Source organism: Bubalus kerabau, chromosome 3, assembly GCF_029407905.1.
Source record: "Bubalus kerabau isolate K-KA32 ecotype Philippines breed swamp buffalo chromosome 3, PCC_UOA_SB_1v2, whole genome shotgun sequence".
NCBI lineage: Eukaryota > Metazoa > Chordata > Mammalia > Artiodactyla > Bovidae > Bubalus > Bubalus kerabau.
The window spans coordinates 180,652,195-180,669,660 of NC_073626.1; the positions used below are offsets into that span (position 1 = coordinate 180,652,195).

General features: G+C 51.3%; 1 protein-coding gene across 1 annotated transcript in view; it reads left to right on the plus strand.

Annotated features, from left to right (window-relative positions):
- ZNF683 (zinc finger protein 683) overlaps nucleotides 1-16,912 on the plus strand; it is a 25,189-nt gene extending 8,277 nt beyond the window's left edge. Inside the window, exons 2-6 of the mRNA XM_055574056.1 lie at nucleotides 10,108-10,232; nucleotides 10,881-11,085; nucleotides 12,413-13,101; nucleotides 14,194-14,322; nucleotides 15,318-16,912. Coding sequence (XP_055430031.1) covers nucleotides 10,119-10,232; nucleotides 10,881-11,085; nucleotides 12,413-13,101; nucleotides 14,194-14,322; nucleotides 15,318-15,626 — 1,446 coding nt within the window. The 5' untranslated portion in view covers nucleotides 10,108-10,118 and the 3' untranslated portion in view covers nucleotides 15,627-16,912. The remainder of the gene's footprint in view (nucleotides 1-10,107; nucleotides 10,233-10,880; nucleotides 11,086-12,412; nucleotides 13,102-14,193; nucleotides 14,323-15,317) is intronic.
- Nucleotides 16,913-17,466: the final 554 nt, after the last annotated feature.

Here is a 17,466-nt window from a genome sequence, read left to right on the forward strand (position 1 = left end):
ACCTCTTTGTCTCCTGTCCTCTTGGAATGGTGAGATGAGGAGATAAGTAGGATGAACCTAAGATGTCATTTGAAGATACATCTACAGAGCCTCTTAATGAGAGTGAAAAAACTGGCTTAAAACATTCAAAAAACTATGATCACGGCATCCAGTCCCATCACTTCATGGCAAATAGAGGGGTAAACAATGGAAACAGTGACAGACTTTATTTTCTTGAACTCCAAAGTCACTGTAGACAATGACTGCAGCCATGAAATTAAGACACTTGCTCCTTAGAAGAAAAGCTATGGCAAACCTAGACACCGTAGGAAAAAGCATAGACATTATTCTGCCGATAAAGATGCATATGGTCAAAGCAATGGTTTTTCCAGTGGTCATGTACAGTTGTGAGAGTTGAACCATAAAACAGGCTGAGCACTGAAGAAGTGATGCTTTCGAATTGGAGAGAACTCTTGAGAGTCCCCTGTACTGCAAGGAGATCAAACCAGTCAATTTTAAAGGAAGTCCACCCTGAATATCCATTGGAAGGACTGATGCTGAAGCTCCAATACTTTGGCCACCTGATGCAAAGAGCTGATTCATTGGAAAAGACCCTGATGCTGGGAAAGATTGAAGGCATGAGGAGAAGGGGGCAGCGGAGGAAAAGATGGTTGGATAGTATCACTGACTCAACAGAAATGAGTTTGAGCAAACTCCAGGAGATAGTGGAAAACGGAGAAGCATGGCGTGCTGCAGTCCGTGGGGTTGCAAACAGTTGGACATGACTTAGTGACTGAACAACAACAGATACTGTTTTGTCCACAGAAGGGGTGGAAGGTCACAGGTGGGTGCAGGGGAAGATGCAAGTGTCTCGAGGCCCCTTCTGCAAATGTGAGAGCTGATGTGCCCTATCTCAGAATCTCCCCGCCCTAGGGTGTGAAGCCAAAGCCCAACTTGTTGCATCTGACTGACAACTGGGCTGTCCAGGGAGATGAGATAAGTGGGTGTCAGGCAGGAGGAGGCAGGTGTCAACCGCAGAGCAGGGGGAGGTGAGCACGCCTGTGGACCGGGTTGAGCTCCCCACCCTCAACCCTGTTGAAGTCACAGAGTTGTTTAACCTTCTGAAGCAATAATGGCCCCAGACTCCCTCATATCTTGACCTGGACTCCTGACCTGGTGCCCCTCAAAATTATCCATATAACAGAGCTCCAGAACCCAGGCACTGAGCCAGCCAGGAGCTCAGCTGACTGTCCTCAAGGCTGGAGGTGGCAGTGGTTATGGATTGGAGAAGTTTTTGAGGTTTTCAAAGAGGAAGTGAGGCTTCTGCTTGTGGTTCTGCTGTGTTTCTCTTTTTACTGCATGAGCCAGCCCAACACTCCTGGCTCTACGTTGCTTCCCAAACCTTTTAATGATTGTTATTCAGTTGCTCAGTCGTGTCTGACATTTTGCAACCCCATGGACTGCAGTACGCCAGGCTTCCCTGTCCTTCACCGTCTCCTGGAGCTTGCTCAAACTCATATCCATTGGTGGGTGATGCCATCCAACCATCGCATCCTCTGTCATCCCCTTCTCTTCCTACCTTCAATCTTTCCCTGCATCAGGGTCTTTTCCAATAAGTCGACTCTCCACATTAGGTGGCCAAAGTATTGGGGCTTTAGCTTCAGCATCAGTCCTTCCAGTGAATATTCAGGATTGATTTCATTTAGAGTTGACTGGTTTGATCTCCTTGCTTTCCAAAGGACTCTGAAGAGTCTTCTCCAACACCACAGTTCGAAAGCATCATTTCTTTGGTGCTCAGCCTTCTTTATGGTCCAACTCTCACATCTGTACATGACTACTGGAAAAACCATAACTTTGACTAGGTAGACCTTTGTTGGCAAAGTAATGTCTCTGTTTTTCATATGCTGTCTATGTTGGTCATAGCTTTTCTTCCAGGGAGCAAGGGTCTTTTAATTTCATGGCTGCAGTCACCATCGGCAGTGATTTTGGAGCCCAGGAAAATAAAATCTGTCACTGTTTTCATTGTTTTGCCACGAAGTGATGGAACCAGATGCCATGATCTTCGTTTTCTGAATGTTGAGTTTTAAGTCAGCTGTTTCACTCTCCTCTTTCACTCTCATCAAGAGACTCTTTAGTTCTTGCTTTCTGCCATAAGGGTGGTGTCATCTGCATATCTGAGGTTATTGGTATTTCTCCTGGCAATCTTGATTCCAGCTTGTGCTTCATCCAGCCCAGCATTTAGCATGAGGTACTCTGCATATAAGTTAAATAAGCAGGGTGACAATATACAGCCTTGACACACTCCTTTCCCAATTTGGAACCAGTCCTTTGTTCCGTGTCCAGTTCTAATTGTTGCTTCCTGACCTGCATACAGGTTTCTCAGGAGGCAGGTAAGGTGGCTGGTATTCCCATCTCTTAAAGAATTTTCCACAGTTTGTCATGATCCACAAAGTCAAAGGCTTTCAGTTCAGTTCAGTTCAGTCGCTCAGTAATGTCCGACTCTTTGTGACCCCATGGACTGCAGCATGCCAGACTTCCCTGTCCACCACCAACTCCCAGAGCCCGCTCAAACTCATGTCCATTGAGTCAAAGGCTTTAGCATAGTCAATAAAGCATAAGTAGATGTGTTTCTGGAATTCTTTTGCTTTTTCTATGATCCAATAGATGTTGGCAATTTGATCTCTTGTTCCTCTGCCTTTTCTAAATCCAACTTGTACATCTGAAAGTTCTCGGCTCATGTACTATTGAAGCCTAGCTTGGAGAATTTTGAGCATGACTTTGCTAGCATGTGAATTGAGTGCAATTGTGCGATAGTTTGAACATTCTTAGGCGTTGGAATGAAAACTGACCTTTTCCAGTCCTGTGGCCACTTCTGAGTTTTCCAAATTTGCTGGCATATTAAGTGCAGCACTTTCAAAGAATCATCTTTTAGGATTTGAAATAGCTCAACTGGAATTCCATCACCTCCACTAGCTTTGTTCATAGTGATGCTTCCTAAGGCCCACTTGACTTCCCACTCCAGGTTTTCTGGCTATAGGTGAGTGATCACACCATCATGGTTATCTGGGTCTTGTTTTTGCTGACTGTATAGAGCTTCTCCGTCTTTGGCTGCAAAGAATATAATCAATCTGATTTCAGTATTGACCATCTGGTCATGTCCATGTGTAGAGTTGTCTCTTGTGTTGTTGGAAGAGGGTGTTTGCTATGACCAGTCCCAAACCTCTTAATGATAATAAACTTAAAAAAAAATTCTTTATTTATTTGGCTGTGTAAGGGTCTTAGTTGTAGCATGTGAGATCTTCCGTTGCAGCATGAGGGCTTCTCTCCAGCTGTGGCCCTCAAGCTCCAGGACAGGCAGGCTCAGGGTGGGGCTTAGTTTCCCCAAAGCATGTGGGATTTTAGTTACTGGATGAGGGATTGAACCTGCGTCCCCTGCATTGGAAGGCAGATTCTTAACCACTGGACCACCAGAGAAGTCCTGACGATAAGTCTTAACAGTTGCACACAACTCATTATTTCAGCAACATCCTGCAAGCCTTCTGGTAAGTGGACTGTAAATTCTAAGCTCTGGGTCATGTTCCTATGGGATATAGTCCCAGCAACTGGTTCAATGCCTGACACACAGTTGACAATCGACAAATATGTGAATGAATAGGTGAGTGAATGAATGGCAGATTCTCAGGGCACTTGCAGGGTGCCAGCTGCTAACTCTACAGCTCATTTCCCTAGTACTTGACTTGGGCCTCCATCCATCCATTTTTCTGAAGGGCCTTTGGCCGCTGAAGGGAATCCAGACCCTACTGTGCTACATCTGTAGCCCTTTTATCTCTTCACAGGCACCCCTCTAGCAATTCTTCCCTCAGCTCTCCTTCCCCTCTGGGACATTGCAGCTCCGTGTTGGGTCATGCAGTCTTGGGCCAGTCACTTTCTTTCTCTGAGTTTCAATTTTCTTGTCTATAAAACAGAATATAATAGCATCCAGGGTCATCGTGTTGATGGAGTTAGACCAAGCGTGTCAAAGTGCTTTGCAGGGTTCCTGGCACATGGTGAGGGCTTGAATGCCAGGAGCTATTATTGCTGTGTTGTGCAGACTGGTGTGGGGGCAAGACTGCTTTGGAGGAGAGCAGCGGTCTCCAACAGGGGGTTAATGAACAAAGCAATAAAACTGAATGTAATTCATCTCTCCAAGTGTGCTGCCTAAATTCTGGTCTTCCAAAGGGAGCCAGCAACATTCATCATCAGCTTTTAGGAAACTGACTTGCAGATACTTGCCTAACGAGGCAAAGATTGATGTACAATATTAACAGTAATCCACATTTGTCAAGCGCTTACATGGGGCCAGGCACTGTCCTCAGGGCTTTACATGAATTATCTTGAGGAATCACTGAAAGAACCCTGGGAGGCAAACGCTCTTATTATCCGCACTTGACAGATGGAGAAAGAGGCAGAGAGGTTAAGTGACTTGCCATAAGATCACAGAGCTGGGATGAAATCCAGCAGAGGTAACATTCTTTAAAAAATATCTACGCGATGCTTCCCTGGTGGCTCAGTGGTGAAGAATCTGCCTACCTGTGCAGACGACGTGGGTTAGATCCCTGATCTGGGAAGAGCCCGCTTGCCTCGGATCAGCTAAGCCCATGTGCCTCAACTATCAAGCCTGTGCTCGAAAGCCTGGCAGCTGCAGCTACTGAGCCCACGTGCTGCAACTGTGGACGCCCCGTGCACCCTAGAGCCCATGCCCTGCAAAAAGAGGGGCCATTGCAATGAGAAACCCTCATATTGCAACTACAAAGTAGTCCCCGCTCACCTCAACTAGAGAAAAGCCCCCACAGCAATGAAGACCCAGCACAGCCAGAAATAAATAAAATTATAAATACATACATGTATATTTCTCCAATTCTTGTCTGTTATAGGTTAGTACAAGATATTGAATACAGTTCCCTCTCAGATCAGATCAGATCAGTCGTTCAGTTGTGTCCGACTCTTTGCCACCCCATGAATCGCAGCACACCAGGCCTCCCTATCCATCACCAACTCCCGGAGTTCACTGAGACTCATGTCCATTGAGTCAGTGATGCCATCCAGCCATCTCATCCTCTGTCTACTATATAGTAAATTCTTTTACTATATATTTTATACATATATAACTAGGGATGTGTTCATCTATTTTATACATAGGGATGTGTATCTTTTAATCCTATACTCCTAATGTAGCCCTCCGCCTCCTCTTCCCCCTTTTCTAATCATAAGTTTGTCTTCTATGTCTGTGAGTCTGTTTTTGTTTTGTAAATAAGTTCATTTGGATTATTTTTCAATTGCACATTTAAGTGATATCATATAATAACTATCTTTCTGTGCCTGACGGTTAATATTCTAAAACATTCTGCGTATTACCTCTGTATGGAAATCCTGTCCAGTCTTGTGTGGCACAGGGAAAAAATGGAGCCCACCACCCGACTCCAGTACTCCTGCCTGGAAAATCCCATGGACGGAGGAGCCTGGTAGGCTGCAGTCCATGGGGTCACTAAGAGTCGGACACGACTGAGCGACTTCACTTTCACTTTTCACTTTCATGCATTTGAGAGGGAAATGGCAACCCACTCCAGTGTTCTTGCCTGGAGAATCCCAGGGACGGGGGAGCCTGGTGGGCTGCAGTCTATGGGGTCACACAGAGTCAGACACGACTGAAGTGACTTAGCAGCAACAAAGAAATGTTACATATTATGTCCACCAGAGGGCACGCATGCACTTCTCTGCAGTTGAATACTATACAGTCAGGAAAAGACAGGAGGCAGATGGTGTGCATGTTCTGGCATGAAATGATGGCCACAGTAGACTGTCAGTAGAAAAAGTTACAGAATAGTATTATCATATCATCTATTAATATTCATGTATAAAAACAAAAATTAGAAATTCATTTATTGTTTGCAGATTCATGGATAGATGTCTGGAAAGATTAACATCAAACAAATCACACTGACCTCCAGGAAACTGGGAAGGAGGGAGCTTCCATTTTTTTCTTTATATTCCCTGCTGCTTGAATCGCTGACCATTCATCTGTATTATCTTATAATTCACAGAAAGATGAAGAAAGTAAGCGCACAGTGGACCAGGGGTTTGAGGATCCACGTCCACCCCTCCAGCTCTTCTGGACCAGATGCTGATTCTTTTCTGAGGCCTCCCTGGTGTCTTCTGCTCATCCCTGAAGGCCCCTTAACCCTACCTTCCCTCCACAATCACTTCCCAAGCCCTATCTGGTCTTAAAGGACTTGCTTGGCCTGGGTCTCTCCTCTGGGTCCAGGCACTGGTGCGGTTTTTTTCCCCAGTTAGGAGGCCAAGATCCTACCCCTGTGCTACCCCGCCGGGGGATGTGGGACACGGTGACCTCACAGTTCAGCCAGTGACACCATAGTGGACCTGGAGGCTGACGAGGCAAAGGACCTGGCAGGGCCCAAGAGATAGGAACAAGGAAGAGATCGGCAGGTAGAGGCCATTTCCAATGGAAACTTGAAGGACTGTGTCCTCCTCCCAGGACACTCCTAGCCAGTCCTTTCAGGGTGGGAGACCTGAAAGTCTCCACAGCCATTTTGGTTCCTAACCAAGAGGTTGTACAGACTTTTCTGTGAGTTGGGAGCAGAGTGTGATGCCAGGAGGAGGGAGTGGAGTTGGCAGATGGAAGACAAAGGTGTATGTGAATCCTCCTGGGAGATGGGGGGGCACTCCCGTGGGTGCTCAGTGAACTTCTTGCTCCCCTTGATTGCAGCACAGCTGGAGGGGAGGCAGGCCGTGACCTGGGAGGCTGGGAGGGCTGTAGCTTTTGGAGGGGGTAGAGTTCTGGTCAACCAAGAGGGCAAGGAGCACCATGGGAAGGGCTCCTTTCAGCTAATCTGAAGGATGCCGAGAGGGCAACCGGGATGGGGGTAGGGAGAGGAGAGGTTGGGGGGATGATCTGGGCCCTGGGAATGGCACATTTGAAAAGAGCATGAGGGACAGAAATGAAGCAGTGGGGGTGGGTTGACTCGGCCAAGAGACAGTGGAATCTGAGGGTTGGCACTAGATAGCACTTAGCTATTTGCTGCGTGTCTCTGAGTGAGTTGCTTACTCTCTCTGAGCTTCTGTTCCTTCATCATGGGGATAATAAAAGATGAAATGAGAACATTTATGAAGCCCCTAGCTTCACAGTAAGTGCCAATACTTTGGCCACCTGATGCAAAGAGCCAACTCACTGGAAAAAACCCTGATGATGGGAAAGATTGAGGGCCAGAAGAGAAGGGGGCAGCAGAGGATGAGATGGTTAGATAACGTCACTGACTCATTGAACATGAGTTTGAGCCAACTCTGAGAGACAGTTCCCTTCAGGGCAGGGAAGCCTGGTATGTTGCAGTCCATGGGGTCGCAGAGAGTCAGGTACAACTTAGCAACAACGACAAGCACAGTGCCAGGCGTATAGTAAGCTGTTTGTAAAGGTAGCTCGTTACTCTAATCCTTGAAATAGTCCAACCTGAGCCTGATGCTTCATCTATTCTGGGCACATAGAGTGCAGAATTCATGGTTTTACACTATAGAAACCATTTCTGGAGGATTTAAGGAGAGGAGGAAGTTCCTTGGTGGTCCAGTGGTTAGGACTCTGTGCTTTCACTGCCGAGGGCCCAGGTTTCCACAGTTCAGCAAAGAAACAACAACAATAGAGGCAGAGAAGAAATTCCCTAAAAAGATGTTGGAGGGGCGCAGAGAAGTTCTGGGAAGGCTACAGAGCCAGGCTTGGAGAACAGGCTGGATCAAGAGAGGCTGGACAGCCCAGAGAGGACTGTGTGACCTGCCTGAACCCCTTTCTTTGAAAATCTGCTCTCCTGGAAGCTGACGTAGCACCATCCACAGAGTGGGCTCCGTCAACCTGCCACCTCCGGACCACCGGCTTCTGATCACAGTCTGGATGGGTCCATGTGGTCAGTCTGGTCCATGGCACGTGCCTGCAGCATGTGTTCGGGCGGGGAGGTCAAAATTCAGCCTGTTGCCTTTCCGGCTTTTATAGTGGAATGTGCCTTCTGCCTCCTTCCAGCCTCTAGTGAGAGAAAGTTCCAGATGCTGGGCATCCAAAACACCTGGGAAATGTCTACATGGGAAATGAGAATAAGTAGAGAGTGGTCCCTGTCCTTGAGATACAGACACGTAGGGGTCAGTTATTCGGGTAAACGATGGTGACAGGAAGTGGTGGGGGCCATAGTGCAAGTGAGTACCGGCCAGGGGCCAAGCTAGCAGAATAATACGTCCCCTTGCTCACATGGAGAGTTCGAGGCGTCCCTGTGCCTTCCATGACAGCTGGTGTTATGGCCGCAAGGCACCTGAGGCTTGGGCTGCCGCATTGGGCCAGGCACTGTGGATACACCAACCGGGGGCAGAATTTGTGTGAGGGCGGGGGAGACGAAGCCTCTTCAGCTCTCAGCAGTGATGAAGTTGCTCAGCTGGAAAAGCTGTTTCTGGCCTAAGGGGCCTCCCTTTTCGATATCTAGTCATGCTTCATAGGCATTGTGCCATGTCTCTGACTTATCTCTCACCCAGTGGGGGCTTCAGCATTCTATCTAAATTGCAGAAAACGTTCCCAGGACAGAGAAATCAGAGGCGGGATGAGGAGGAGGAAGATGTACTTGCTACCTCCAGGGCCTTTGCTGTGCAAGATCAGATTCCTGCTCACCCCCCTGCTTCTCTCTGTTTCCTCCTACGCTGCCCGCTTTTGTCTCTGCCTGTTCCTGTCCCTGCCACCGCCATTGCTGTCTTCCCTGCCAACCACCTGTCCCTGTCTCAGCTGGGTCCCCTTCCCCAAAGGACCCCACCTCCAGCCTTTGAGCCCTGCTCTGTCCCCCTCCTGCTCAGCCCTTGGGGTTCCCTGAGAGCCACAGCTAAGGCTCTTCCATCCGCCCCCATCATCATGGGGGGGGATGGAAGAGCCATCATCCCCCACGCTCCATCATCCCCCACACTGAAATTCCGGTAGCCCCAGTTTCCTGTGGCCCCAAACTCCTGCAGCGTGGTCTCAGTAGGTAAAGGCTGGTGGGCGGCTTGCCCGTGTCTCAGGTCCCAGAGGGCCCCCTGCCTGCCTGCCAGCCCCCCTCTTCCTATTTGTGGCAACTTCAAATGTAGCGCTTTCCTGTCACCTCTCACACCCACGGGGGCCTCAGACACAGGCAGAGGCTGGCTGCCCGCCTGCCCAGCAGCTTCCTTCCCCAGCTAAAGAGGACTTCTGCAGAGCCAGGTGAAGAGCCCCGCATGGACCGCGCCTCCTCCTGGGGTGTTTGGAGACCTGGGGCGGGGTGGGTAGGAGTCAGGGGAGAGGGAGAAGAAACCAGGTTTCAGAGGAATGAGACAGCCATGCAAGGGTGCCAGGCTCTGAGGGGCACCAGGGTTACGGAGGGAAGAGGGGGAAGGGAGAAGGAGGGGAGCCTTGGGGCTGTGCGACCCTCAGTGAAGTGACTGGCAGAGAAGGGAGGTGCTAACTGAGCAGACAGCTGTCACCGAGCAGCTTCCTGTCAGGCTAGTCAGGACCGGGGGACCCCGAGCGCACTTGCTCAGACCAGCCCGGATGAGGAAGCTGAGCCTGGGCAGTCTGGGTGGCAGGACACTGGAGCTTCCTCAGCTGCCCCCCAAAGCTGATAGGTGAGCTAGGATGTAGGTGGGGAGCCTGTGGTTGATAGAGTCGTGGAGACATGAGCCCCTCCCAGCAGGGAAGAGAGCAGCCTCTCAATTCCCTGTGGCCCCGCGGAGGTCTGGAATATTTCCTCAGATCTTAAGCTCACTTGAAGCATCTCCATGAGGACTTCTCTGGCTCCTGTCTTCCCTGGGGTGGGGGTCAGGCCAGTTCTACCCTCTGCCTCTGACTGGCGAGTCTCCATTCACTCCTCTTTTTGCCCCTGCTTGAGGGCGTCGTTGGCTTCTAAATGTCAGCGCCGAGAGGGTCCTTTCATGTCAGCCAGTCCAACCCTCCCATTTTGCAGGTAGATAAACTGAGGCCAGGAGAGGCAGTGACTGGCTCAAGGTCACACAGTGATTTCCTGGGAGAGCCGGCCCTGGAAGTCAGGCTCCTGTTTGGAGGACCTTCACTGCTCACCTGTGACTGACCTATCTTCCCAGCAGGTGGCAGGGGCATGAAGGGGGAGCCTGCTCCAGAGCTGGGTTGTTGCCACAAGACCAAGCCCCCGGGGAGCACAGGGGATTCTCTGTCCCCCAACCTGGACTCCCAGCTCTGCCAAGATGGCCAGGTAATGTGAGGTCCCAGTCCTATTTCTGAGCCCAGGATGCTTCTGGAAGGAGGGGAAGTTAGGAAGAACTGGGTTGTGGGGGCTGGTGTGGAAATCTGAAGGGACCTGCATTCTCCTGGTCCTGAACACCTCTACCCCAGCACCTCACAGGAAAACGCCGTTGGAGGTGCCAGAGACCCTCTCCCATGCCCCAGGGCCAGACTCTCTGTGGGACATGCAGAGCTGAGTGTCACAGGGGCCTGGGCCTTGGAGGAGGCTCAGGACCCTCCTGTGGGGTGCACAGTCTTCCATGAGGGGTTTTTCTCTTAAGTTCACCTCGGATCCATTGAGAACATGGTAGATAGTCTGAGACAGAGTGGGATGAGGGTGGTGAGAAAGGATGGGTGGGAGGGAAGAACAGGGTGGGGTGGGGGGTTCTGGGGCAGGGGGAGGGCAGCCCTGGGGATGGACGTGTAAGCCCCTTGGAAAGGAAATGTGGATGAGGGAAGGGGAAGCCCTCTGACTGATGGACACGGCAGAGGTGAGTATGTGTACGTGTCGGGGGCGGGTCTTAGCTTCTCCTTCCCCTTTGAAAATCAATCTAGGGGTGGGGCCATCTCAGGGGACTCCCAGTCCCCACCCCCCAAGCCCCTTCCCTCTGCCTCCCAGGTCTTCCCAGCCTTCAAGCCACATCCAGACACAGTGGATCCTCATGGCCAGTCCTGGGCTAGCTGGCTGTGCCCATGGCCACTGGCACCGACCAAGTCTGCCCTGCTGGCCTGCCCCCAGGGCCTGGACCTATACCTGTGCGCCCTGCAGTCGGCAACCCTGGCAACAGCCCCGCGGGGTCTCAGAGAAGATGCTTTGAGCGCACGTAAGCCCAGGGCACGGGGCGCACCCGGTGGAGGTGGGAGGTGGGGGCAGGTATTGTTAGGTTTGAGGAGGAGAGACGGAGCAGCCCAGTGTCACTGGTGAGGACGGAGCCTCAAGTTTATGCTACTTCCACATTTTGATCCAGAGCTCTGGCCTGGGCACGTGTGGAACTCTCAGGTGGTGACATCTGGGCAGTGGTTTTTCTCAGGCACGGGTGTGGGATCTGGTGGAGGTGTAGCCAAAGTCCCGGGCGTTGCGGGTGGGTGCTCTGTCTGCCTAGAACACTTGAGCTAGAGGGGCCTGTGTTATAAGGCAGGAAGCTTGCTTGGGAGGCAGGGAGTTGGGGGATGGAGTCTTGGTTCTGCCCCTTCTAGCTCTATGACCTCGAGTACACCACAGAAGCCAGTTTCTGCTTTCACAAAAGGACCATCTCACTACACCTCTGTGATTATTGCTTACAGTACACCGTTTCCTTATGCAACTCAACCTGGAGGGCGGGGACCATGCTGCTGTGTCCAGCATGGAGTAAAGCAGCCCAGTAAAGTTGGTTAAGTGAATCAGTGAGGATCCAAGCAGACAAGCTACTTTTGAATATTGATACACATTTAGTGTTTTACTTGACATCACTCCTCGTTTAACCCCTACCTCACTGGCTGTTGCACCTCACTCTCCCTTGTGATCTCTCCTTGACTTACCTTCCTGAGTCTTCCCACGCTCCAGAATTCAGTCCAGGGCTACCTCCTTGTCCCTCACCTCATCCCTTCTCCTCCTTCTCTCCTCTCCTATTCTTCCCCTCTCCTCTTCTGTTCTCTTTAGCAGTTTGTTGAAACTTCCTGCGATACTAGAAAGGTTCTACACTTGTGCTATCTGACACCTGAGCCTTTTAAATGTGGCTAGTAGAAGTGAGGAGCTGATTTTTTTTTTTTTTTTTTTTTGTACTTAAAGGTGTATGATGGCTACCGTTTTGGACACAGCAGATCTAGGGCCATCCTTTATGTGATCTCATTTGGGCCCGTGGCACCCAAATTTCTGTCTCCAGCTCAGGCCACTCCTTTAATCTATAAACCAATTCATCCAACTGGCTTCTGACTTCTCTACCTACATGTCTAACAGGCTTCTTGAGTCCTTTTCATTCCCTGAAATGGTTACACACTGCACAAATGCCAGCCTCTTTATCGGCAAGGGTGATGGCAGACCAGGAAAGCCCAGAGAAAGGAGCTGCCATGCAGGCTAGAGTCCTCTCCCAGCTCAGAGCCGGGCAGGTTAGGTGCAGAGCTGACCTTGACTCCAGGCTGGGTGGCCCTCACCATTTTCCTTTTTCTGCTCAGGGCACCTGCCACCAAGGCTGCCTGCCGGCTCCTCCAGTGGCGAGAAACTCCCAGCCAAGTGTCCTCTGAGCAGGGACAAGATGGGAAGCCAGACAGAAAGAGCTGGCGAGGGGGCCCCCTGCCCATCCTTCTCTCCTCCCAACAGGTCTTCCCCAAATTCTTGGCAAACTAAGAAGAGTCCCTTGGCTTTCTGTTCCTGCCCCCCAACCCCACCCAACTCCAAAGAACTCTCCTCCTACTTCCACCCATTCTATCCTGCCTACCCATTTTTCCTGCCCGCTCCTTACCTGGTCACATGTGGGAGCCTACCTTCAGTGCCGTGTCCCCCCCGCTTCAAGCTGCCCCAAGACACCCCCTATGCCACTATGGCTGTGCCCAGCTTGCTGATTAATGTCAATGAGCCCAAGCACCCCAGCACCTGGGGAGAGACCCTGCACTCCTACCCAGGGGCCTGTCAAGACTCCGGCCAAACCCAACCCTCCCAGAGCCAGAATCCGGGCCCTACCGCTGCCAGGACCTACTCCACGGGGCCAGAGCAGGCTGGCAGGGCGGCTGCAGGAAAGCGGGCCCCACTGGGCTCCCAGGCTGGCTCTGCAGCACTGCCTTACCCGCTGAAGAAAGAGAATGGCAAAATCCTGTACGAGTGCAACGTGTGCAGTAAGAGCTTCGGGCAGCTCTCCAACCTCAAGGTATCTGCCTCCGGGGCCCCCAGGATTCCCACTGGGCATCCTTCGATGACCCTTTCCCATCCTGCTTCAAGAATCAAGGACCTGGGGCAGAGGGAACTCCAGTGCAGCCTCTAGGGCCTGTGACCTTGGCTGGTTCATTTGGCCCTGCAGTTTCGTATCTGTAGAGTGGAGTCCTCTCCACACCAAAGACTGTCCATGAGATCGTCTCGTTTCAGCTAAAAATAGAGAATCCGAGGAAAGACGTTCCCAAGGTTACCTTGATTTAAGGGTGCAGCCAGGTCTCCATCTGAGTCTCTCAACATCTAGGGCAAAGCCCTTTCTTGAAGAGTCATGCTCTCTGATTCCTTGGTAATCCTCCTCTTGTTTATTTATTTAAAGGTCAGGTCCGGAAACAGGTGAATTTTAGTGAATCTAGACCTGACAACCAGCCTTTTTCAACTGGGATCCAACACAACAGCAGTGTGCTGTAGGCGTCATTATAGGCATCGTCCAGCAGGGGGCGACCATGGACATATCTCTGTATCAGCCAAGCTCTGACGTTAGGGGCAAGTTGACACCTGCTGAAATAGAGGAAAATTTACTGGTTGTTGGAGAACAGACCTTCTGCATCCTCTAGGGCATGAGTTCTTAAACGTTAATGAGCCTCAAACCACTTGGAGAGCTGGCCCCAGCCCTCGGCCCGCCCTAAGCCCCAGCCCCAGAGATTTCAGTTTAGCTGGTCTGCGGGTGGGGCCTGAGAGTCTGCCTTTCTAACACCCTCCCAGGTGATGCTGATGCTGCTGGTCTGTGGACCACACTTTGAGAAGCACTGCACAAGATATATATCTAGGGGGTACACATGGAGTACCCCTTACCTGGCCTGCTGACCACGGCCATCTCCATCTTCCCTCCAGCAGGGCAGCAGAGAGAGCAAGGGGAGCCTGGGGGATGGTAGATTGGCCTTCAGGGAGGTGATACAGAGGCAGGGGGATTGAAAGTCCTTGATGCCAAAAGGGGGTCCTGCAGGGATGCGGGTAGAGATTTGAAGAGGATCCCTGGCCCTGACGGGGGGGCTCTGGGCAATTGACAGCATTTCTCCCACACCTGGCTCAGGTCCATCTGCGTGTGCACAGTGGGGAGCGCCCATTCCAGTGCGCCCTGTGCCAGAAGAGCTTCACCCAGCTCGCACACCTGCAGAAGCACCACCTGGTGCATACTGGGGAGAGGCCCCACGAGTGCCCGGTGAGACCCTCCACCCCCTCCCCTGTCCTCCTGCAGGCTGGGGAGGAGTTCTAGGCCCCTGTGGCCTCCATTCCTTCACGTCCTGAGCAAATGGAGCTAGGGCAGGAGGCAAGGGTTGCGGGGAGGAGGTGTGGGGGAAAGGGAAGGGCCAGGGTGCGCTATTGGAGGACACTCCCTGGGCCTGGCGATGTATATCTGGGGGTGGAGAAGTATGAAGCTGGAGGTCCTGGGGAGCAGACACCCATTGGCGACTTCCCAGCATAGTCGGAGGAGTTAATGCTAGCGTGTGTGCAGTCTATGAACACTACTGATAACATCAGCTCAGTGTTAGCTCCCTCCCTTTTTGAGCTTCACCATGTCTCCAGGGAGATCGGAAGGACCAGAACTCTTTCCCTGTTTTACAGAGGCAGAAACGAAAGCAGCATGATGGTGACAGTCTAGGCTACCTGGGTTCAAATCTTAGCTCTGCCTCCAATTTGCTGTGTGAGCTTTGGCTACTGGCCTCACTCCTCTAAGCCTCTGCATGTTCCCTGTTAATACAGAAGTAGTGCTTAGTCCCGATTCTCCAGTCCTGAAGACCACATAAGACCGACTCCTGGCACTTGGCAGCTCCCAGTAAATGTTAACTGCGTGCACAGAAGCTGCAGCTCCACGCTTAAGGGTTCTATGTGATTATGTCATTCAGTCCTCCATGCCTACGAGATTAGGTGTTAATAGTCTCATGTCAGCCATCAAGAGTGCAAGGCTCAGAAAGGGGAGGTCTCCTGTACAAGGTCATACAGGGAGTAGAAGAACCAGGATACTAACCCAGTCTGCCTGTCTCCAATGTGCCAGATACTGTGGTCCCAGGGAGGAATCATGGGGAAAAGCTTCCAGGCCTGCATCACAGGGAGGTGGTGGTGGTGGGGGGGGTTGTTTTCAAGATGGGGAGTGGGGAGCAGAGATCCTGGGTGACCCAGGCAGGCAGAGCTGATACCAGTGCCCATTCCCATCAGATGTGTCACAAGCGCTTCAGCAGCTCCAGCAACCTGAAGACCCACCTGCGCCTGCACTCGGGGGCCCGGCCTTTCCAGTGCAGTGTCTGCCCAAGTCGCTTCACCCAGCTCGTTCACCTGAAGCTGCATCTTCGTCTGCATGCCCCACGGCCCTGCGGTCTGGCTCACACCCACCTGCCCCTGGCATCTGTCACCTACCTTGCCCGCTGGCACCAGGGGGCCCTAGATATTCTGGCAGCGCCATCAGAGAGGCAGATGGACTGGGACATGGACAAGGTCAAGGTGTCCTCAGCATCCCGGGGCAAGTAAGGGCCTGAGCCCTGGTGCCAGGACTGCCCTAGGGAGGGGGCAAGGGCAGAGCAATGAAAGGATTTTCTCTATGATGAGTTGAGGCCTCCTGAGCATCAATAGTGCAGGGGGAGGTCAGAGTGTATTTGCCAGACTTCATGTCCCACTCCACCTAGCAGGTCATGGGACACAGCCAGGAAGAGACTATGCTGCCCACCGTGTGTGTGTGTGTGTGTTGTGGGGGTGCCTGCAGCCATCTAGCTCTGGCTGGGTTTGAGTTCCACCCTCTGTTCGGGACCTATCTGGGACCAGGCCCTCTATCTCAGCTACCTGATGGACAGTCCAGCCTTCCAGGTCTCTGCAGGGTGCAGACTGTGGTGCTGTGGTGCCAGGCACAGGGCACTCTTTTCTGAACCAGCACCGGCCCACATATCTGTCTGCTGCGTCCTGCAACCTCCTTGTCTCCCAGTTCCTAGAGGCCACTGTGCCCCCTCAGCTGGTACTCCCTGCCATGGTCAGCTGGGACATGGTCATCTCCCTCTGTACATGCCAGGATCTGAGCCTCCTGTGGGAGAGGCAGGAACACAGGGATGTCAGGGTCCACTCATGACCCAGAAGCAAGATATCCCCCTGTCTGTCAAGGACCAGTTATCCCAGAAGACAAAGAGCAAAGGGGGTACCAAGCTTGGGGAAGGGGTAGAGGCCCTACAAGGACTACAGGTAGGGAAGAACTGGCAGAGAGAGCCTGGGAACTAGGGACCTGCTGATGGTCTTTCTCCCTGGAGTCCCAGAGGACCCCCTCAAGTGTGCAAAGTGTGCCATCTCCTAGAGAGAGCGGTAGCATTAGATGGGAAAGGGTACTGCCCTTTGGGGGTATAGGAAGCCCAGGTTATAATCACAACAGTAGCTATTATTAAGAAATAATTTGTTGTTGTTCAGTCGCTAAGTCATGTCTGACTTTGCAACCCCATGGCCTGCAGCACACCAAGCTTCTCTATCCTTCACTATCTCCTGGAGTTTGCTCAAGTTCATGTCCATTAAGTCAGTGATGCTATCTAACCATCTCATCCTTTGTCATTCCCTTCTCCTCTTGCCCTCCGTCTTTCCCAGCATTAGGGGTTTTTCCCCCAATAAGTCAGCTCTTTACATCAGGTGATCAAAGTATTGGAGTTTCAGCTTCAGCATCAGTCCTTCCAGTGAATATTCAGGGTTAATTTCCTATAGGATTGACTGACTTGATTTTCCAGTCCAAGGGACTCTCAAGAGTCTTCTCCAGCATTATAATTCAAAAGCGTCAATTCTTTGGTGCTCAGCCTGCTTTATGGTCTAACCCTCACATCCTACATGACTAGTGGAAAAACCATAGCTTTGATTATACAGACCTTTATTGGCAAAGTCATGTGTCTGCTTTTTAATACACTTTCTAGGTTTGTCATAGCTTTCCTTCCAAGGAGCTAGCATCTTTTAATTTCATGACTGCAGTCACCATCAGCAGCGATTTTGCGTGCGTGCTAAGTCTCTTCAGTTGTTAGGGAGTCCTTATGGACTGTAGCCCGCCAGGCTCCTCTGTCCATGGGATTCTCCAGGCAAGAATACTGGAATGGGTCCCCATTTCCTCCTCCAGGGGATCTTCCCAACCCAAGGATCTTATTTCTCCTGCATTGACAGGTGGGTGCTTTACCGCTAGTGCCACCTGGGAAGCCCAACAGTGATATTGGAGCCCAAGAAAAGAAAATCTGTCACTGCTTCCATTTTTTCCCCCTTCTGTTTGCCATGAAATCATGCCATGAAGATCATGGATATTAATTTTTTGAATATTAAGTTCTAAGCCAGTTTTTTAATTATTAAATAATTATTATTG